At 43.3% G+C, this 24,040-nt stretch overlaps 1 protein-coding gene across 1 annotated transcript in view; it reads left to right on the top strand.

The window, feature by feature from the left end:
- SDCBP2 (syndecan binding protein 2) overlaps nt 1–10,453 on the top strand; it is a 256,656-nt gene extending 246,203 nt beyond the window's left edge. The window contains exon 9 of the mRNA XM_044090435.1: nt 9,360–10,453. Coding sequence (XP_043946370.1) covers nt 9,360–9,414 — 55 coding nt within the window. The 3' untranslated portion in view covers nt 9,415–10,453. The remainder of the gene's footprint in view (nt 1–9,359) is intronic.
- The last annotated feature ends 13,587 nt before the right edge of the window (nt 10,454–24,040 follow it).

The raw sequence follows: 24,040 nt of genomic DNA, 5'->3' as shown, positions 1-24,040 counted from the left end.
ACAGTCACTCTTGCCCCTTGGCCACATTCATCTGTCTCTCCAGTTGACTCTCCCTGTTTGGCAACAGATGATGGGGTGCTTTTAATTAGCTAAAGTACTTTATCGTCTGGAAGACCTTTTCCCCTTCCTCAGCTTCCATGTCATCTACATTTCACTTGGGTTCCCAGGATGTTTTTTTCTAAAACACCTTTCTGAAGGTTCCTTCTTTCAGGACGATGTCTCACACTTCCTCAGCTTCTTCCAGCTTTTCTGGTGCCCTTCAGTTTGAGGGACGCTTAACCTCTACATGCCTATTCATCTTCTCTCCAGGAAATTTTTTTACATTACTCTCTTTCCTGTCCATTCTCTGCTTTGCCTTTTGGTCTTTCTACAATTCTGAGGGCCTTTTCCAAAGGTCTGGCTTCTGTGGTAGCTTTCTGGAGGCTTCAGGGAATCCAAATATTCCCGTACTTGGAAGACCTTTTGATTCAAACCACTCCTTTCAGCAGCTCCTGCATCAGGATCTTCACTTCACTTGCTTTTTTGCAATGGTGGGCTTCACCCTCAATCTCTGTCTCTAACTCCTTCTTTGATCCAAGTGTTCCTGGCTTGCAGGATTCAGACCTTTCCAATGATGGTTCGTCTCCTGAGGTACTCTTGGACTGCTTATTTCCAGTTCTTTACACCTCTTCAGCCATTCCTGCAAAGGAATTTCTTAGAACTGTGGGGTACGTGGCATCCAACATTCCCATGTTTCCCTTTTGCCAAACTCCACATGAGAAAATTTCAATGGTATCCCAAGGCTGTTTGGCTTCAGCTCTGCCATCCTGTGAAGTATCTATTCCTTTCTTGCCTTGTCTAAAGCTTGAACTCTGCTGGTGGAGTCACCAGATTTCCCTGAATAAAGGTCTGCTTTTAGGTTCCTCTCCCTACCCAAGAGCTATACACAGATGCTTCCAGTCAAGGTTGGAGGGTCTCTTAATGATCCCAAAGTCCAGGATCTTTGGTCCCATCAACTGGCAGACCTTGTCAGCATTAGAGAGGAGGCTGTAACTCCCAACTCTCCAGGCCTTTCACTCCCTTTGGGCTTTGGATCTTATAAAGATTTTTGCAGACATTACCACTGTGGTACATCAGAAAATAAGGGAGCACAGTCCAGCCTTCTTTGCATGTTGGCTCTTTGGGCTTTACATTTTGCAGTCTGCCTTCTCTTGATTTTTTTTTAGGTGGTTTACATTCCTCAGAATAATCTTGTAATGGAGACGCTGAGCAAGTCCAGGACAAATTATTACAAATGGGTGCTTCACAGGGAGGTATTTCTGGACATTGTATATCCATGGGGTACATCTGTAACCTCAAATAGGTGTTTTTGCCTCTCCTCTGAACAGACCACTTCTGCAGTTCTGTTCAAGAGTGCCAAGTCATCTGGCTTGAAAAGTGGATGCTTTGCCCTTTCTTTTAAGGGGCTGTTTCTGTATGCCTATCCTCTCTCTTCCTCAACGGCCAAATGTCCTACAAAAGATAATGTACGACAGGCCCAAAATCTTGCTAGTGACTTCCTTTTGGCCCAGACAGCACTGGTTCCCCCCTCTATTTCATCTGGCCAGGGGTACTCATCACAAAATGCCTCACAGGATGATTCTTCTCACACAAAAGAAGGGGACTTTTTTATTCACTCTCACTTGCCCCCCCTTCACTTGACACTTTGGGTGATTATCTAAAAGAAATCAAAACCTTATTTTTTTTGAGGATGTGCTTTTGGTTTTGCAGGAGGCCAGGAAAGCCACTACAAGAAAAAAAAAATAATTTGACTAAATGTAAGAAATTTTCTATTTGGTGTCTAAAGCAGGACCCAGACCCCTTTTCTATGGGTAATACCTGTGGTTCTTTTTATCTGCAAGTTGCTCATTTGTGGCGTGGCATATTCATATGTTAGTTTGTTGGCAATTTCTACTGGTCTGCCTGTGAATTCACCTGCAGTTCCTTGGGCCCTTGTACTTGGAAGACTGTATTGGTGACCCTTCTGCCAATAGGGTCACTGAACTTCAGGCACTCTTGGAAGTTCACCATTTCGTTTCTTTTTTCCATAAGTGCTGGGTCTCCTTATACCAGTCCATTCAAGGATAAGTAATTAATTAACTTGGCCATAAAGTCCATTAATTTGTAAGGTGCATATCTCAAACCCAGATTGAAACGTCACTTATTAATTCTCATTGTCACAGAACTTTCAAACGTACCTTGTCTGTGAAGTAATGATCTCAACTGTTATGCCAAACCCAACCTTTTTTCCCCTTCTCCACAGAATCCTAGGGAGTGGGCTATTCACTTCTTGGATACAAGTAGACTGCTCAGATATTAGACCAAACATATCGGGAAATATGAGCGTCTTTGTTTTGTTTCATACCAGAAGGTTTGGTGTGGCAGTGTCTAAGCAAACCATCTCCTCCTCAATTTCTAAGGCCATTTCCTTTTGCTGTTTTCATGGCAAGCAGCTTTCTTCTGTTCATATTCATTCTGCTAGAATAATGGCCTCCTTCCATGTTTTTCAGCAGCTGTTGTACCCTCCCAATTGTGAAGAAAACTGCAACAGTGATAAGGCCGCGGTGGTGGTGCTGCGGTAGCGTTGTCGCCTCTCAGTAAGACGCTGACCGGTTCGACTTCTGCGTGGAGACCTGCATGAATGGGCATACCTTCATTGAAGGTTGTGCGTTAGGTTGGCAACTCAGCATGTAAAAATCAACTGCCAATCATTAGCAGACCAGAGTTCTGCTGTGGTGACCCCTAACCGGGGAAAAGCCGAAAGACACAACAACTGCAACAGTGATAAGGAAGAGTATAATACACTTGTGTAAGATCTTATCATAACAGTAGATGTCCTACTTCTCCTTGCTGCAATATTCAGTCCCTTGGTCCTGCCCCCATGTTGCATTCTGTTGCCTTCTTGGCTGAGGAGTCTCACATCTTTTGCTTCCCTTCGTGGATGTACATTTTGCTTTCCTCTAGGGTTTTCCTGGGGCACTTCAGTTCTGAGGATTAGGTGCTTGAACCTCACCTATGTAATTTATTTGCATGTTGGCCATCTGTATGGTGCCTGGAAGCTGTAAAGACTTTGCTGTGCTGGCTGGAGATTCTGCTATTCTCAGCAGGATATCCCAAGAGTGAAGAATACTGCAGCAGTGAGTAAATCTTGCACAACTGTACTATATTGCTTTTGGACAAGGGGAAAATAACTCTGATTTGGAGTGTGAAACATCATCTGCAAAAAGGTAGCAGCCAAAATGTCTGTTTAAAAGCCCATGTGTAGCCTTTGTAGCCCAGTCAGGCCTATAGGGTAATGAAGCCATCAGCCCTAAAGTGGTGCAGAGTTGTCCCTGGCTGTAACATCTCCTTTAGTCTGACTGCTCATGCCTCGTTAGCCTCTATAAATGCTGCACTTGTTGCATGTTCTCAGCTGAATGTTGATTCCCAGACACCAACGTACCGCATTCTTTTTGTGCTTCTAGATATTATTCTCCTCCCTCACTTGATAATCCTGACTGGTTTTGTTTAAGGGCCCATGCATCCTGGTGAAAAGTGTCTCACTTTTTTTTTTTTTTTTTTTTTTTTTTACAAAGAAGCCAAACAGGATGAACTTGCATATTGTCTGGTAGGCTTGGCACCCGGGTGTCCATCCTAACAACACCTGCTGTATTCTGAATGCAGTAATCCCTGTTGTATTTAAATATAGGTTTGTCAAAACATTTGTTGCAGAGGTTCTCTGTTGTCTTCTGCTCTTATTAAGGAGTAGACCAGAGAATCATCTTCTGAATTGTATTTGGTCAGCAGTGAGAGTGCAGCTTGGTCTGCTGTCCTAAAATTAGTCAACCCTCCATTACTACACTGCTGGCACGTCTTGATCTCCCCTCCATTACTACACTGCTGGCACGTCTTGATCTCCCCTCCATTACTACACTGCTGGCACGTCTTGATCTCCCCTCCATTACTACACTGCTGGCACGTCTTGATCTCCCCTCCATTACTACACTGCTGGCACGTTTTGATCTCCCCTCCATTACTACACTGCTGGCACGTCTTGATCTTCCCTCCATTACTACACTGCTGGCACGTCTTGATCTTCCTTTCTCTAGAGCAAAAACCTCAGGTACAGTTAATGTGATGCTGCTTAAAATTGGGGGCAAAGGCACTTTGACTTCCACATTCATTAGAATATGCTTTTGAAAGCACCTCATTAAAACCTGATTTCTAGCCATCAACACTCGAAGTTGGACTGTTTCTTTTGGGTAGATGAGGAATCTGGTGTCCAGTCTAGCTATTTATCCTCCTGAACATGGCTACAGGAACAATTTTTCTGAGCATGTGTAATAAGTTACTAAACAGTAATTCTTGTGTACGATTCATCCCCCCTTTTTATGCACCATGTGGTACTTCAGGCAATGAGTACCTTTCAGCTCTAGTTTCTGTAGTAGTTACGGGTTTTATGGGCTCAGATTGCTAGTCCAAGGCCCACTGTATAGATTTGGCAAAAAAAATAAATTGCCATTCTGGGTATCGGAGCCATTAACTGCCAAACCAACATGTTTCAATACTAATGAGACATTGTAAATCAGGCTGAGATTATGAGGAAGTCCTGTAGATTTCATAAGTTCACTGTCCAAATGCAGGTCTGACATGGGTTCCTGTGCTAGGACTGCCACCCCAAGCTAGGGATTTAGCTGTTGTCTGATGACCTCAAAGGACAGTTCTTAAACTCTGGCAAATTATTTTATGAATATCCCTAACATGATACTACTTGTATTGTATGAGTGGACAAACAACTTCTAAATACTTTATCCTATGCATGGGTCCCCTTAAACTGTCTGTGGTATGATCCCAGTTACCCTCATTAGGAGTGATATGCAGTGGAATGATCCCAGTTACCCTCATTAGGAGTGATATGCAGTTATTGACCATGAGATGGGTAAGGCCAATCTCTTATCTAAATAGAATAGGCTAATTCAAGCACAAAAAAAAAGAACTTGGCTAGCCTTAAACTGACCTGCAAGGGCAGCTAGCCTGGTAGTTTACTGTAAACCTATGAGGTGTGCAAGAAACTAGAGAAAAAGGCAGAAGTGTTCAAACAGTGAAATGGCTCTTTCATTCCTCTAGGCCAAAGTATAATTTCCCCACCAAGCAGTGGCCCTCTTGTCATAAACTGTATTGTGGTGAACAGTTCAGACAAAATAGGACATTCAAGAAAGGTCATTGGGAAGGTGGCAGGGATTTAAGGCAGGTAGCTCACTGAGTGGGGGGTAAGAACAGCATTCTTCCCTCCAGCCAGCAGGGTGCCTCTTACTTCTGTACTTCCCCACACCACCAGCATGGAGAAAGACTGCCTTTTTTTGGATTCTGGTGGTTTGAGCTGACATGGACCTATAGGTGAAGAGGCATGGTATTCAGTTTGGATTTGGATCCATTCATGTATATTTGCACTCCCTGGTAAGTACTAGGCCTGCTGCTCTTGTGGGCCATTTTAAGCCTAGCCAAATTTCCTCAAAGATGGGAATCAAACCCTATGTCTGTGAGAAACACTTGAACCATTATAACAACTCCCAATCTAATAGGTCTGGCAGGATCCAGCATAAGAGCATGTCTCAATGGCAGTATAAAGTCTCTAGAAGAACAAGAACAATGGAATTGCTCTAGGCTGCCCAGCGGATTCATTTTAGATCTCGTCACGTTAAACAATTTTTTGGTGCTTCAGAAGTTCAGGAAGCTTACCTTTGTAGGCACTGTCCTGGTCATAGAAGAGAATTGCTTACCAGTATGCTTCCTTTTCAAGGAGCACAAAGTTTTTGTGACTGGGTACAACTTAAGCATTTTGTGAATATTTCAAAAATAATGTTTGTTTGTTTATTTTACTTTTGTTGAGTGGGATAGTCTGACTGGATGCATGTCCATTTTCAGCAGAGGCCCGGGGAGAAAAGCTCCATGGAATAACAAATCATAACATGTCAGATTATTTCCTGTCGTTGCTTAGCTCTGAGAATCTATCATCACAGCTCCCCTTTCCTGGATCGTTGCATAGTACTAACAAAATCCTAAGAGTTGATTAATGCTACCAGTCCAAACTAGGGGGTTGTATTGACATCTGAATCTTGCTCCTTCTCAAGGAAAGGCTTTCTAGCAGCTGTCCTAGATGCACAGATGAGCAGGTTGTCCTTCCCATAGGAAGCCATTGTGCTCATGTTTTCATCTTTAGCTTCTCTGCAACAATTTTTGACTGCAAGGACCAGTCCTGAAGGTTTTAGGTTACTTGTCAAAGGGCTTGAGAACAGAAATAGACAAGACTGTATACACAAACCTCAGTGATGTCTCATAATGTGGTGCTAGCAGCTTCCATCTCGAGAGAAACTTCACTCTTCTCTCCATCCATAAAGAATTCATATGGAGCAGGCTGGCTCAGGTGACTGCCAACGCAGGGAAGAGTCCTGGGTGGTCACTGTTAAAAAGAGAAAACTTTGCTGAGGATATGGTAATGTTTTTTGTATATGTCAGCCTCCAGACTTGTTTCTTTGGGTGAGAACTGCTTATGGAAAATTTCACTGGTACTGGAGTAACCTGTGGAGTTGCTGTAGCAAAACTCCTAAGCAAGGTGTTGCCTAGTGTACCATCCCATCCAGAGAGAATTCATGTGATGAGAAAACTGGTCTTTGGAATCCTTGGGGACTACCTTTCAACTCCCCCCCCCCCCCCCCCGGTTCTGTCTTCTCATTATGATGCCAAAGTCTGACTAGACAACCTCTTCCCCTCTTCTCCTATGTCAGAAAGATGGACTGTTGCCATGCCCATATTCTGCTGACTCCACACAGAGGTGTCCTGTTGCATCTCCTAAGCAGTGGCCTCAAAATGACCACATGAAGGTGTGGTGCTCTCCACTGGGACCATTTTCTTCTGGACTTTGTCCAAACTATACTGGAAAGTCCTACATAGGTAGATAAAAAGGGTTTTATTCATGATTTCTGTTTTATATTCCTGGTTAAGTCAGGATTAGTGCATGCCTCTGTATCTGGTGGTCATTTTATCATGTGTGCTGTATGTCCTTGGATTCTCCTCTTACCACGTGTCCTGCAGTTATTCTTTCCCTTCTGAGTGCTGCACCATCCAGCATACCAGACTTGTTTGAAAAGCTAACCCTCACATATTCTGAACCACCCAATGACTGCACTTTAAATGTTTAGTTTAGGCAAACCCTTCTCCTGGTGGCAGTTAAAGGATCTTATGGCAGGTAGGTCATATACTGTTTTCCACTGAGACATTGTCTTTAATGAGCAACTCGTCTTTTATGGTTTTCATACTAGGCTATCTTCCTTGCCAGTTTTCATACCAAAGCATCAGAGTAAAATGGGAGAGCTTGGTGCATTGCTCTGTTTAGCCAGAAGAAAGGAGATTAGCAGCTGGATTGTTTTTTTTTTTTTTTTTTCTTTAAGTTAATGTAGACCAGTATTGAGAAACTCAGAATTGCTCAAATTACTTTTTTTCTGCCATGATTGCATTGGAAAACACTGCAAGGAATAATGAGGGCTTACTGTACAACAGCTGCTTCTGCAGCCTCCTTCACGAAATGTGCGAGTCTGGGAGGTAGCTGCTTGGACAGTCGTGTATACTTTTCTCTCATTATGGCTAGATTTAATTTTGACAGGTGAGTGGTCTTTGTACCACTGCAGTCCTGTAGTACATTACTCTCTCTATTTCCCCTTGGATGTGGTCAGGGAACATTTTCCTTTCCGATCTGTTATAGGTTACTCCTGGTCTGATAAGTTTGTCAATCCTACACCTATTTGCCCACTCTTTTTAGCATTAGATGTCAGACCAGCTGGACAGCTGCTGTTGTATAGACTCCCACCCAGTACCATCTATGGTTTCCCATACTTCTTACTGGGGATGTTTAAAAAAAATGTACATCATCTAGAACAGCACCAACATTAAGAAAAGTCCTAAACAGATCAGTGTTGGGTACACCTGTAGTAATAATCTTTCTTTTGTACAGAAAAGAGAAGATGGTGCTAGAATGCTGTCCTGGTTCTACCCAGTCTGTTGCCATCATGGTGGGGAAAGACCATGCACTCTGGATCTCCAAAGTGATGGGAGTTCTGCCAAGGGGAAAACCGTCAACCTGTGATTCCCATCTAATATGAATTTTACTTTTAACAGTGATTAATGTGAACCTCTGCTGTGACAAGGTGCTAGAGCTGTAGTTTATCTAAACATACTTTGGACATTTATGCCAGCAGAAGTGGTTCCCTCATAGTCCACCTCTGCATCAGCACATGTGGTTCCCTTATAGCTGTGCTTTGGAGATTTATGCAGCAAATATGAGAGCCTCTCAGAGTGAAGTCAATTGCTGTTGTGTGCAGAAATTCTGCAAACTGCCTGCATTGCAAGTTGCATGAATTATGGAGTGGCTTGTATATATGTCAACACACTTAAATGCCTCATTAAAGACAGCTGTGAGTGATCTAGATGCAATAGAATGTTTAAGGTTCTTGGGCTATTGTCATAAGAATTGGTTTAAAAGCACCTGCAAAAACCAGTATTTACAGACTCATCTTACTTGAGCATGTGAATTACCTCCCCCCAAACCAAGTGATGTCATAGAATTGGCCTGGCCCCCAGTGTCACACATTAGGTTTACCAGCTTATTTCTATCCTACTGGACTAACTGTGGATCCTGAGGGTTCCAGGGTTTTCAGCAGTCTCTACTTAAATTGCCTACTTTCCTGCCCCACCTCCCTCCTCTTTGAACCATGCATCCTCCAAGGGAGTGTCATTAGCAAATGCCTGTTTTAAGTGGGAGGTATGGCCATCCCTCCCTACCATGCCATCAGTTGCCAATTTGAACCCTGTTTGACTGGGCTATAGTTGGGTCTTTGTCCCTGTACACCACAGGAGCAGCCAGGATTGTGGGCTTCTCTAGGAAAAACCTGAGAGGCTTGTGAATAAATCTCAACATGAACACACAAGCCTCTCAGTTTTTCCTACAACAGCCCACAATCCTGTCTGCTCCTGTGTTATAACAGCTGAGTGGGTATGTGCAATATCATCATAGGAAAACTAAAATAGGTGCGTCTGCTCACCTGTAAACTGACAATGTCCTACAGAGGCCAGGGTCCATCATTGAGGTTTGTTTTTTTAATGGACCTTTCTTATGCAAGTACACACAGTCTCTGAACTGTGTGTAATTTTTCAGGTGGTTAAGCATTAGAAAGAGGAAATAAGAAAACTGTTGCAATGCATGTTTTGGTCCTTGAAGCTGAACTATTAATGTTGGAAGTGTAAGTAGGCATAATGTATGTGTATACTGAACATCTGTATTTAATGTACTTTTTTTCTCTTGAATATAGAATGGCATCTGGGCTGATCAAATCATTAATGGATCATTCTGTTCCTGAAGTTTGAGTGGATGCCCGTTGTACATACCTCAAACGTGATCATCTTCCTCCTCCTCAAGAAAGGACCAGAAGCATGGATGTAAACTCTTCTCAACAGCATCTGCAGTTGTGTAGCTTATAAGAAATCCTTGGAAATTTTGAACTTTTTGTACACATGGTTCATAAGAGAAAGTTACTTCTGCTTTCAAAATTTATTTCAGCATTTCTTTTTCATACGGTGAAAATACTCTGAAGTGCTTTCTTACTGAAGACCTAAATGTATGGCTTAAAATCTTTGCATATAAATTGACTATTCATATGCATGATGCATTTATTTTAAAACAATTTTTTACATCACTTGTAATTGGTAATCAGTTCTACAACGGTCTTTTTTTCTTTCATTGGTTGTGTATATATTTGCTAGGTAGCTTTTCTATTTTCCACACTGAAATAACTGAAAGCTTGGATTTATAAATTGTCTACCGTGTTAATAGGAGCAAGCTTGGCAGGACCCCCCTCCCCACTTTTCAGTGACAATGGAACCTCCGATCTGTTGTTTTGTTCTGTATATAGTGAAAGGAGCTCTTCAGGTTGGCTTGCTCTTGATTATAACTTAATTTGATACATTTTAAAATCCATTACTGTCTCTACAGCATGAGCGCTGTACCTTTATCAGTGCTAAAGCACCATAAGTGTTAGTTTTTCTTCCATGCACTTCATTAGCATCACTTATCTCCGAGGTAGCTAGGCTGCTGCACTTAGAAATTGAACCAAGGGATGGTGGAATACTACTATCTCATAGATATTGCTGCCTTTGCAAGTGGTGATCTTTCCTGTCATTTTACTGTAGCACTTTGCGGGGGAGAAATGTATTGACTGTTGATTTGTTTGCTGCACTGATCACATGAAATGTCCTATAGCTGGCATGTATTATGTTATGCACCCATGTACTGTACCAGAATCATTGTAAGGCAATGTATTAAACAAGTTTACTGTGATCTTTTACATTCCTGTTCAGTAGCTACTGTTTTTAGTTCCAAATACAATTATTTTTTTCTCAAATTAAATCTGCATTTATTTTGTGAAGAAAAAATTATTCTATTTTGTTGCAATGTAATGTGAGTATTCCTTTCTTGCTAATATTTCTGGATTACCTGTAGTTTCTTTTTATTTTAATCACATGAGCAATCATACATTTTATATATGAGAAGAAACTATACTGACATTTCAGTTGCAAGCATTATACATGACCTATAATTTATTGTATTCATTGTCATTTGTACATTATATAGCTCTTTCAATTCCTGCCTTCCCTTAAACCTCCTTCATCCTCCAAACCATTATTCTGCACAAACTCTACCCAGAATTCCCATTTGTTTCAAACTACCCTTTTCTAAACATCCCTCTTCAGTTCTTTACGTCTGTTACTATGTTCACTACTCCTTATTCTGTTGCTTTAGACTTTGATTTCCATTTTCTAGTAATTGCTTTTTTGGAAACTGCCAGAATTAAACTCAGAATTGGAATTGCCTCAACACAGTTATCACAGCTAAAAACAAAAATTCCCTTGTTACACCCAATTGCTTCCACAGAGTATTCTGCAAGGGATTTTTAAAGTCCTCCAACTCATTAGGCTGAAACACCTTTTTAGTAGTTTGAATTTGTGCTGTGTTTGTTCCAGGGTTAATGCACGTGGTGGCTTTTCAACCTTGCTCTGCTTGTGAAAGAGCTTTTTCTGGACAATTGAAGAGAGTTTAGCTGATTTGTTGTAATGTAGCATCTTGATGCATGTGTGTGCATATATAAATATCTGTACCTTGCATCTCCAAGTCTCAAATGCTTAAAGCTCAACTCTGCCAGGGGAGGGGAAGGTTGAATCTCCTGTGTTAATATCCTAACTTCATGGTTGTACAACTGATGAAGACTGTGTCATTGCTAACATACTATTAGAAACTGCACAGGCAGGAATGTTCAGGGCAAACAATGCTTACCCAACTAATTGATGGAGTTTAAATTGTGTGGATGCTTCATCCACTTAAAAGGCTAGCATGTGTAGTCTCCATGTGTGTACCTGTAATCATACCCGAGTAGCAATGGTAAATTAAAAGTATCATACTAACAAATTTCCTTAAAGGGAGCACTGCTTAGGAATCTGGCTATTTGAATACTGCATCTGATAAACACAAGACAAACTGACACAATGTATGCATGTGCTGTAGTCTTCAGAATAACTGTGGCTGTGAGCATCTGTATTGTCAAAATATGACCTACCACACATCAAATACTTACACTAATGTATCTGTAAATGAAATAATGGTGGTTACAATAAGCTGTTTGTGCAAGGGCAAATTAAGGACCACAAATGTTTGTTTAAAAAAACACTTGTACCCAAAACCACATGAATTTATATCACCCATCTTAGATTAATAGTTAGAGGGGATTCCATTGCTAAATTCATTGACTTTTCAGTTGACAAAAGCTCTTGAATATTTTCCACATTTAAGGGACTCCTGATTTTTTTTTTCTGACTAGAATAACTCCAGAACTCTTGGACATTTGATTTTCATTACCACAGACCAAGACCTAGTTGCTGTAATCCCACAGAACATGGGCATGGAATAGTTTCAGGACATCTTAACGGACTTTTTTTTTTTTAAGCTAGAGACGTTAACATGTTACACCAGCTGATGGATATCATCTTGCACAACAATTTTTTTTTTTTTTTTTTTTTTTTGAGGGGAGGAGTATTTGCAACAGGCAGGAATTGTCACACTGACACCGTGTTATCTACTCTTAGTAAAGATGGCTGGAATTTCTTTGGGCATTTCTTGGATGGCATTTTTATTTTTTGGAATGGTGGTAAGGAATATTTGGAACAATTTAATAGCTGTATTTAGGAGGTCTTCATGTCCCAACTTAAATTACTTGTATTTTGCATAAACTCGCCTAGTCCAACTCCCCCCCCCCCCTCCCCAGTTGCCATCCATACAAGCAAAAGAGAGCATTAGTAAAGGGTCAGCCTATGCAGCAAGTTGAGGATATAATCCTATTAGCTAGTTACCCATAGAAACTGCTAGATGTCTTAACTAAGAACAGGAATGGGTTTTTTTTTTTTTCCCTTTGTGGAAAGACAGTGGTAACTTTCCAGTACAACAGGTGATTTTTGGTAAGGCTATGATCACAACTGAGAGTTTGTACAGCTGCAGTATTAGGAAAATTATTACAAAAAAACATTTTACATTGAGTGGTGATATAGCACTACAATGAGGGAAGGGGTCTGTTTGTATTTAGGAGGTAAACTAATATCAAAAGAATGGCTAAGTGGGTCTGATAGTAACCCCCCCCCCCCTAGCAAGGGATGGGATGTTTAAATGAAATGTGCACACACATTTGGAAGGGAGTTGAGCACCAGAGAATGGTTAACATTTCATAAGAAAGGCCACTTTAATTGAGGAACCAAGACTGTGATTTGTTTTGTACATTGCTGCAACTGCCCTGCTTTTTATAGAAGTTAAAATTAAGAGCCCTTACAATGAAAATTTATGAACATAGACTGGATGCAAACCATAAATCTGAAACTGTCTTCAACCTGTGGGTATAGGCACTGTCATCAGTGCTGAGCTGGCCATATCCAACCTATGTTGCTGAAACGGTGCTCCTATACCCATAATGCTTCTCTCTCTCTCAGATCCGGTTTGCCACTATTCAAGCAACAGCAGGTCAACTGAGCTTCTTGTTTTTGAGCAGGTACAGTTTTCATTTTTTTTCCTTAGAGGTTTCCTTCTTTACCCTAACCTCATGTTCTTTCCGATCAAAATAAGTTTATTCCTGTTTTTTTTTTTTGTTTTTAAGAACCTGCTACCTAGTTCAACAGCTGCAGGTGTTAGGGCTCCATCTCCCCCTAAGCTGCCTAATGTGAAAAGGCGGGAGTAGTATAGGAAGAACAAGAGAAGGCCAGAAGCAGGAATGGACCTCTGCAAAGTGTAAACTGACGCATTCTTCCCCATCTACTCTGGAACCTTACCCCAAAACCAGGCCCAGGCCGTCTTCTCCACCAAGATTTTCTCTTAAACAACCCAAGCTCCCATTGGCTGTGCCCAGGTATCCTTCCAGGCCAGAGGAGGTAGCTTCCCCTGCCAGATTGTCCCAGAGTTTGTCAAAGGGAAGTGGACAATCTGATGAGAGAGTTTCTGCAGGGCCAGATCCAGCTGAGGGTCCTTCCCACCCTCTCCCCTTCAGGAGCTGTGGAGTACCCCGCCCCTGTTTTTACCAGGCATCCTCTCTGGATATCGGATCTTCCCACATCAACATTTTTGGTTTCTTTGAGCTCATCAGCACCTGTCACTTTAGTGCTGGAAGGCTCTCTGCACCATAGTCCTTGGCAGTAGGTGTAAGGGGTTGGCTTCCAAGTTTTTAGTGCCATCCATTCCCCACAGTGCTGAGCAGCTTGGCACAGACTCCCCGTCCATGCAGATAGGGTCGGGGTTCTCAGTTCTGCCAGCCTCTAGCACCTCCGTGCCAATACGTTCAGTACCAATCTCCCACTCTCCATTGGCGTTTGCCATGGTGGAGAGGGTTCCAGCGACTTCTATGTAGAGATCCTCTATGCCACCCCATCTGGAGCCTTTCTTACCTCAGCCAGAATCTGAGCTCAGTGTCTCCAAGTCTTCCGCTTGAGGGACAGCCTGCTCTGACCCTCCAGGGTACCCTCCCTTTGGAGCACCAGGCTTCCAGTTCTTCCCTGGAATCCACACCCCCCCCCCCCTGAGAAAGTCCAGTGGAGGCACCTTGACTCCACTCCAAAGTATGGCACTGAAGACACTGACTGGTAGGAAGGGGAGGGCTCTTTGAGATTGCCACCTGCCTTCTTTGGAGACGCAATGAAAATTCTGTGACCGAAAGGTGGCTGGTCCTCCCAAAAGCCCAATCCAGGTGGGTCAGTGTTCCTGGAGGCATTCGGAGCAGGCCCATCTCCCTCGTGGGTGACCCCCCCCCACGACCCCTTAGTTGACCTTAGTGCCCTTCAGGATAGAAAGTTTTGGCAGAAGAGCATCCTTGTTGATGCTTTGTTGGTTGCAGCTGCCACCAAAAAGCTCACTCCACATCTCTGTACAGCCACCTAACAGGGAGTCAGGGCGACAGACAAGGTAGGGAAGTGTGTTTATACTTCAGTGACCTTCTCTTGAGAGTGCCGAATTATATGTCACATGTTACCAGGCTGCAGAGATACCTCATTGAAGAGGTATCTGCTTCTACCCCAGAGGCCATATCTGCCGAGGAGATTTTCTCCTCCAGACTGGCTACTCTTAAAGCCATTTCTAACACCTCTGCAAGTCTTTCTCCTATGCTATGGAAGTTGCAGCTGGTCCAGGCATCACTACTAGGCATCATGCCTGGATGAGGCCTTGTAACTTCTGAGCATTTAAGGTGTCCTTCACAAATGCTTACTTTGATGGGTCAACCTTGTTCAGTCAGTCCATCTGTCTGTGAAGGAGACTCTGACCCAGTGTGAGAAGAATGCCAAGACCCTGTCTGCCATTGGGAACCACTTCTCTACTCCTCAGCAGTCTTACTCCCAGTATTAGAGAGGTAGTTAGAAGCTGTGTTTCCAGAAGTCTAGGGCTTTCCATCAGGACGTACTGGCAGATTCTTCCCCTAGATGCAGATTGGGGAAGGATATATTCAGATGCTGCCCTAGAGGCAGCAGGTGTTCATGGGTCTCTGACTCCCTTCCAGCAACCCTGAAGTGTTGGCTGACTGCTCTGCCCAGGAGGCAGTCAAGGGTCACTTTTCCTTATGTCAGCCTAGGAAGCCATCCTGATGGATCAGTGGGTAATGAGGATAATATCCCGTGATTATTCAATCCCCAGCCTTTGTCCCCCAAAATCCTAGAACATTCTCCTGGCTGTTCCACCCACTCACAAGGAGGTAGCCAATCTGGAAATCTCCAAGCCACTTATCAGGCGAGTCATCCAGCCCATTCCAACCAGAGCTATCTGGATTGGGCATCTCCTCAAGGTTCTTTTTGGTGTCCATAAAGACGGGGGGGGGGACACAGACCCATATTGGACTTGACCTGTCAAAACAAGTTTGTTGCCAAGATGAAGTGCTGGATGGTTACCATTCAGGCCATCCTTTCATATCTGCAGGAGAACTTCTGGATGTCGACCTCCAAGATGTATATTACCACATAAGTGGACAAGTGCCACAGGAGCTTCCTACACTGCTGGTCAGGAGTCGGGCATTGCCAGTTCAGGGTACTCCCTTTGGTGTCACCACAGCCCCCAGCATGTTCACCAAAGTGGTAGTACTTGCAGCACATCTCAGGCTGCAGGGAATAAGGTCATTCCCTACTTAGACAACTGGCTCCTAGTTGCACCCACCAGGCATCAGCTTCTTCTAGCCACAGACCAGATGTTCATCATGTTTCACTGCTGCAGTCATGACTGTAGGGTTCTCCCCTGCGAGCAGGCAGTCCTCGGTCGGCCAGAATCCCAAAGTCTGGGTCCGGCGTCGGCTGTTCAACCATGCTCCCTGACATCAGAGCACCAGGAATACAAAGCTGACAGCCGACGCCATCTTCTCCAGTCTTTCTTGCCATGCGGTGATAGCAGTTCGCAAGTGCCGGTCGGCTGACTCCTGACTATTTTTTCTGATAAACTTCAGTCCGAAGACTTTCTTCTCCACTCAAAGCTAAGTACCCCATTGGGGAAACTTTTTCTTGCTCCAGTCCGATGTTAGAAAAAGTTAATTGTATTTCATGTGGGAAGCAAATACCTCATAAGGATTTTCATTCTTACTGTATTCCTTGCTTAGGCCCTGACCATGATGTAGCTAGTTGTCAGTTTTGTGCTAGATTCAATCAGCGTACATTTAAACAAAGGTACAATTTTGCTTTTCATTACTTCAGTAGGCGCTTTAACTACAAAATATCATCGGATACAGTTCCGGCTACCGGAGTTCACAAACGTCGCAAAGATAAAGACAGGCCTCAGAGGTCCAAATCTGACAATAGCGCACAAGCAGAGCCAGCTTCAGGTTCGGCCATCGTCAGTGAGGTGTTTTTGCAGCCCCTGTCGTCGGCCATTTCAGAACCGATGGCCGAAATGGACTCTCATGAGGAGCCAACCAGGCCTTTGAATATTTCTATTGCAGGACCTTCGGATGGGTCCGGAGCCGCTGTGCAGGTACCGGCTTCCGAATGGGTTTTCAGGCCTACTCAGCTTCTAATAAAGGCAAAGGCAGAGACTCCTAAATCAAAGAGTACAACACAGGCCTCTTCTGAACCGGCTCCCAAGTCACAGAAACAGTTACTCAAGATGGCGGAGGATTTACTTACTATGCTTAGGGGTTCACATCCTCCTCTAGATAAAAGGCCAAGGCAGGATGTTTATTATGATTCCTCTGATCAGGCTTCTGTTTCTTCTTCTGACCAGGAATATTCTTTCCCTCCTTATGAGGATTCTGATGCTGAGGAATCCATTCCTTCAGCTTCTCCTCCTGAGGATTTCTCTCTTGGGGAAACTTTGCATGAAATGAGGGAACATTTCCACTGAGAAGGACAGGAGTATTCAGAATCTAAGAAAAGACTAAGGGATTTTCTTCTTCTCCCCCAACATAGACCCCTGGCTATTCCTCCTGTTTTGGATATTGTGGATGATGCTTTTTCGGAGGCTAACTTGACCCCTGACTCTCTTCCTCCTGCTCATGTTAAGCCTGATGGATATTACAGGGTTCCTGATTACCACCAGTTTTTATACAAGAACCCTTCTGCTGACCCTGAAACCATTTCTCAGGGTCCTAAGGGAGTTAAGGCTGCTTCTGCCAAAAACCCCATTCCCACTGAAAAGGATTCTAGATCTTTAGAAAGATGGGGCAAAAAAGTGTACACTTCTGCTACTTTATCTATTAGGGCTTTAAACTGTCAGTTTCATCTGCTGAAATACCAGCAATTTCTCTTGTCTGTTTTAAAACGAAAGCTTACTTCCATTTCTGCCTGTGCAGATGATAAGGAATTACATGACTTATTGCATGCCACAGAACAAGTTGTGAAGCATGATTTACACTGTGGATTTGATGCCTTGGAGGCTTCTTGTAGGGCTGCTGCCTCCGGCACAGTTATTAGAAGGCATGCATGGCTAAAGGAACAAAATTTGCCAGAACAAGTAAAAGCTAAATTATTGGATGCTCCTGTTCAGCATAATGTTTTGTTTGGATCAAAAGCTGAAGAGGTGATTAAAAAGATGGAGGATAAGGTGAAATCCATGCAAACAGTTAAAGATTTCTTACAAGTACAGCCACCAAGATTTAGCAGGAATTGGCCTTCTAAAAATTGGTCCTTTCCCGCTTCAGACAGGCCTCCGAGGGGTAGATATAGACGCTCCCAAGGAAGGCCTTAAACACAAGCTTCTTATAGACCAAGACAGTGGACTGCTTCCACCCCTAGGGGAGGAGAGGACAGGTCACAAACTCATAGGAAACTAACTCAATGACTCCCTCTGTTGGGCTGCAGGAATTTCTTGCCTGGAAGCCCCTCTCGGAGGAAAACTCTCTTTTTTTTTTTTTATCAAAATTGGACTCATATAACCCAAGACAAGTGGGTTCTGGAGGTGGTTTCAAGAGGTTACAAATTCCACTTTCATACCCTGCCAAGGCCAAGTGGATGGCCAGACCTTCCAAACCATCAATGGACAGAGGCCTTAAACCAGGTGGAAGCTCTTTTGGCTATGAAAGCCACAGAACTGGTTCCATTTTCAGAGATGGGACAAGGTTTTTACTCAAGGCTCTTTCTAGTCCCCAGGAAGCAAAACTCATGGAGACCCATTCTGGATCTGTCAGTCTTGAACACCTTTCTAGAGATTCCAAAATTAAAGATGCTTCCCCTACAGCAGCTACTCTCAATGCTGTCCAAAGATGCATGGATGGTAACTTTGGATTTAAAGGAGGCATATTTACACATTCCCATCAGGCAGGAACGCAGAAAATACCTCAGGTTCAAAGCCGGACCGAGGCACTGTCAATTCTCTGCGCTGCCCTTTGGATTGTCTACTGCGCCCAGGGTCTTCACCAAATGCCTGGCTCCAGTAGTAGCTTACTGCAGACTCAAGGGAATTCAAATTTACCCTTATCTGGATGATTGTCTAATTCAGGCAGACAGCAAGGATGTCTTACTCCAGCATCTAGAATTTGTACAGAACCTCCTCAAGTTCCTGGGATTCTCTGCAAACAAAGTCAAATTTGACACCCTCACAACAGATGACTTTTCTGGGTGCTCTTCTAAACATCACAACCCAGATGGCATTTCTGACATCCGAAAAACAATTACAGCTGGCTTCAACTTTCAAAACCTTGGCAACTTTAACTCTGCTATCTGCAAGGAGATTCCTGCAGGCTTTGGGTTACATGGCCTCCTGCATCCTTCTCGTACCATATGCAAGACTACACATGAGGAAAATGTACAGTGGTACCTAAAAAGTGTATGGTCTCAGCATTGCCACAGTTTAGACATACTGATCTCTGTCCTTCCTTGTCTTCAAAAGGAATTCCTGTGGTGGTCCAGGGCATGTACTCTAAAGAAAGGGAAACCCTTCTGTCTGCCTCCTGCCACTCAGATTCTAACCACAGACGCCTTGGACTATGCTTGGGGAGCCCATTTTCAAGGCAACTGTTTGCAGGGCCTTTGGACAAAGGCTCAGAAGCACCTGCATATCAATTTAAAGGAAATGTTAGCCATTCAGAAAGATCTTCTACAACCAGGACAACTACTAATACGGACAGACAACAACAAAGTTATGTGGTACATAAACAAGCAAGGGTGACCTCATTCCTACCCCCTTTGCAGACTAGCCATGGATCTATGGAACACAGCTCTCGCTTGCAATCTGGACCTTCAAGCTCAGTTTCTACCAGGGAAGCAAAACTTCCTGGCAGACAGTCTGAGCAGACTCCTTTCAGATCCACAGGAGTGGATGCTGGACACCGAAATATTCAGGATAACAGTCTGGGGATGTCCTCACATAGACCTGTTTGCATCCCATCTCATCAACTACAGAATTTTTGCACCAGGACTTTCCACAAAGAAGCTTGGAAAGTGGATGCCCTGCCATTCAGTTGGAGAAACCTCTCGGGATATGCTTTTCCACCTCTTCCACTGGTATTATTAAAGATAAAACAGGACAAGCCCAAGATGATAATCTTGCAGGCCCCAAATTGGCCGACAGTTTTGGTACCCAACTCTAAAATACTTATGGCTGGAGAGCCCCCTTGGGTTTTACCTCAGTCTCTGAACCTTCTGTCCCAACATCAGGGTCAGGTTCTACACTCCCATGTCAGAACTCTCAGCCTGGTGGCCTGGTTAATCCAGGGCCTTTGATTTCTTCTTTCCTACCCAAGCAGGTTATGGATGTCATTTTAGAAGCCAGACGTCCTAGCACTAGAAAATCTTATACAGGAAAATCGAAAAGATTTTGTTCCTGGATGCAGGCTCAGGATTCTGATCCTCTTCTTACGAACATTCCTTTAATTTTACTTTACTCGACAGATCTCTTACAGTCTCTTTCTCTTCCATTAAGATACATGCCTCTGCTATTTCCGCTCATTATAATACAGACCCTCCAATCTTTTCCCACCAGCTCATGAGACAGTTTCTCAGAGGAGCTAAGAACTTAAAACCTCCTAGATTGCCTCCCTTTCCTGCTTGGGATCTCAACTATGTTTTGGAAAAACTAACCTTGCCTCCTTTTGAGCCTGCTGCTTCTTCTGACATCAAGTTTTTATCTTGGAAGATAGCCATCCTGTTAGCCCTAACCTCTGCCAGGAGAGTTTGAGTTACAAGCTCTTATGGCTGTGGAACCTTATATTATTTTTAATCAAGACAGGGTGTTTTTGAGGACTAATCCTTCCTTCATGCCTAAGGTGGTTTCCAAAGTGGCTTTAAATCAAACTATCCACTTGCCAATTTATTTCCCCACTCCTCAAAATAAAGGGGAAAGGATCTTACATTCCTTGGATGTACATAGACAACTACGTTTTTACCTGGATAGAACCAAGGACATCAGAACAATTGTTTTTCTTATGCTTCAAGTTCCCAAGCTAAAGCCATTTCATAATGGACCATTTCTAAATGTATTGCTCATGGAATCAAATTTTGTTATTCACACCATGGAAAGCAAATCCCAGGGAGTATACAGACTAATTCCACCAGAGCTGCTGCTACTTCTGCGGCCTTCCTCAGGGGAGTTCCTACCAAAGACATTTTGGAAGTTGCAACTTGGAGTTCAGTGCATACTTTTTTTTAAGCACTACAATCTACCTCTCTACTCTAAGTCTAGGGCAGGCTTTGCCTCTGCAGTTTTGCAGGGCCTTTTAGCCACCCCTTCTACTTTGACCACCTCCCTTTCATTCTGCTTTGGGATTCTACCCTACAGTCATGACTGCAACAATGAATATAGTACAGTTATGTACACCTACCATAAATGTAGATGTTAAGAGTGTCTTCACTGTTGCAGTCTGGGTTTCCCTCGCTCCTGTCCCCTCTTATTTTACCTTTGTGTGGTACCTTTTTTCACCATTCTTCTGAGGTGTATTAGCAAAGGATATGGGACCTTTCTCATGTTGGAACTCCTGACATCTGGGGCAAGAAAAACTGGAGATGATGGCGTCAGCTGTCAGCTTTGTACTCCTGGCGCTCTAACGTCAGGGAGCATGGTTGAACAGCCGACACCGGACCCAGACTTTGGGATTCTGGCCAACCGAAGACTGGCTGCCGGCAGGGGAGAATCCTACAGTCATGACTGCAACAGTGAAGACACTCTAACATCTACATTTATGGAAGGTGTACACAACTGTACTTTCCTTCAGTCAGCCTCTACCTTAGCATTATGATAAACTTTCCAAAATCCAAATTGGAACTTTTTCATTCTGGAATTCATTGGAGCATGGTTAGACACTTCTCTGTGCAACATCTTTCTCACCAGCGACAGGATTTTCTCTCTTCAGCTCCATGTTAGTGTTCTTGAAGCTTGGCAAACAAAAGCTGAAGTTCCACACTAAAGGTTGACCATCCAACAAATGTGCAAACAAGCACTGCAAAAGACAGTCTAAACACCAGGCTGTATAGCAATGAAACCCCTTTAATAAAATAAAAAGATGGAGTAGCCAAATCCAAGATAAGTGCTTTCTGGTGTGTACCCTTCAGATGAAAACTGAACCACATCACAGCATTTTAAAGTAATGAAGACCAATTAAAATCAGTACTATGCCCTCCTTTTCAAAATAGGCTTAAAGGAATTAACCCATTCAGTCCTGGAGCCCTATCCACTGAAAGTTCAATGATCCACTTAGTCTCACCAGTGGTGAGACTAAGTCCCACCTCAAAACTACTTTTCACAACCTACAATACTGAGAACTTAAAGGCATGCCCCAGCTTTACAAGAATATGCTGGAACAATACATTACGTACCTGACCTAACCTTATGTCTGACAAATGTTTCAGAATCCTCTGTTTAAACATGCAATTAGTCTTCCCTACGTAGAAGTGCTTGAATGACACTGTGTGGAATATATGCTGCATTACGAGTCCTACAATCTGCATAGTGATGCATACAACTTTTCTTGGTAACTGGATGTGTAAAGGAATCTGTGATCGGAATATGCTATTAACCTGTCCCTTAAGAATACAGGAAACCATGCTGGAAAAGTAGTTTGCTAACCTATACTTCACAAAACCAGTGTGCCATACAATCACAGCCCTTAAGGCAAAATAACATACTAGTAATAAGTGACTCTATAGTCAGGCACACTGACATCCCACTCACTAAGCTAAATAAGGAGGAGGTTACTGTCAGGTGCCAAGATCTGCCACATAACACAAGCACTCGGGTCATGCCAGAACAAGTACAAATATGACTCTGAAATTGTCCAGGTTTGTGTGAATGACCTGAGCCATACCTCCCTGGATTACATGAAGAGAGACATGGCAGAGCTCTCTGATCATAGCCCAGGCCAGTATGATCCTGAGTAACATCCTGCCCACACCAAGAATGATACCACAGTATAAAGAAAAAATTCTCTATTTCAACAATTGGCTGTTTCTGGTGTCAACCAAAGGGGATCCAGTGTCTATCCACCTGGGATGACATGCTCAACAATCCATGCTGCTTTGCTAGAGACAGCTTGCACCTGTCATCCTTAGGCTTTCGAATAATGGCCAAGGCTCTTTCCACCCCCATAGTGCCTTTTTTAGGCAAGGCTCAAAAGACAAACCCACTGCCATAAATATCACAAGTAACAAAAAACTAAGGGTAATGCTACTCAATGCCAGAAGTCTAAACCTCAAAATGCATGTACTCGAGGCACTCCTTAGTATGGAAAAAATAGATATATGTGCATTAACAGAAACCTGGTTTAAGGCTCCAGAAGTGCACCTCAGCAATGCCAGGCTACAACTCGTACCATAAATTTCAGCCACAGAACCCAAACCAAAATACAAAAGGTGGGGGCATATCCATCAAGGATACCCACACCTCCAGGTTAGTGGCACAGCACAATGCTTCAAAGATCATCCACAGGCAAAACTGCAATTCAAATTGTAGCTTGCTACAGATCACCCACCATGGCCCAGGACCTCCATTCTGTGTTTTGGGAAACAAAGGTCCTACCAAACACCCTAATCTTGGGTGATTTCAATTACCCAAACATTAACTAGGAGAATTACTCGCATACTAACTCTCCTGCCCAACATTTCCTAGAATTTATAACCTCAAATGCTCTGGTTCAGCTAGTCAATACTCCCACCAGAGGTGACAACATATTGGACCTGATCATCACCAACATGGGCGACCGGTGTTCCACGCCAGAGGTCAACCCCTCACTGGTTAGACCTGATCATAAACAAATCACTTTGGATATCCATATTCTGCCCCCACCACTGGACAAAGAAACCACCTGAAAAACTTTTCAAAAGCAAACTTCAGATTACTTAAGACTGAGGTGGAAAGTTTCAAAGCCCCCATGCTGAAGGATAATGCTGTCCAAGCTGCAAAATCCTTTACTAATTCATTCTACAGGCACCTACAAGAATGCATGGATCATGCCATCCCAAGCAAAACCTAGACTCACTCCTCCAAGAAAAGGAAACCAGTCTGGTGGACTCCTGTCATAAACAAGCTATACAATAGGAGGAAACTAGTACAGAAAAGAGTAAAATCCCAAGAAGGGAAGACCTCCCTGATCATTATCAGCAAGAAACTACGAGCCACATAAAAATCATCCAAGGTGAGCTTTGAAAGAAATATTGCCAAGGACTCCAAAGATAACCACAAGGCATTCATTAGCTATGTCAAGAATCTAAGTGGCAATGCTCAGATCTGCTTGGAGTTAGTGCAGAATGGCACAAAATACACTGAACTGACAGATAATCACCAACATCCTGGCAGGTTCAGCACAAAATTCACCCCCAAAAGGGCCCTTAACTGTACCAGAAGAATGTAGAGTCCCTGAAATCACAGACACTCAGGTTAAAACAGCCCTCTCCAAACCAAAAACACAGCATCACTGGGACCAGATGGTGTCCCAGGCTGCATCCTACATGCGCTCAAAGACTAACCCCTCACCTAAACACACTGTTCCAAACTCAGCCTTTCCACAGGCTATGT

This window comes from Protopterus annectens, chromosome 12.part0 (genome assembly GCF_019279795.1).
Source record: "Protopterus annectens isolate FY-2018-M chromosome 12.part0, PAN1.0, whole genome shotgun sequence".
In the NCBI taxonomy this organism is placed as follows: Eukaryota; Metazoa; Chordata; order Ceratodontiformes; family Protopteridae; genus Protopterus; species Protopterus annectens.
This window is presented reverse-complemented; position numbering and strand designations above follow the sequence as displayed.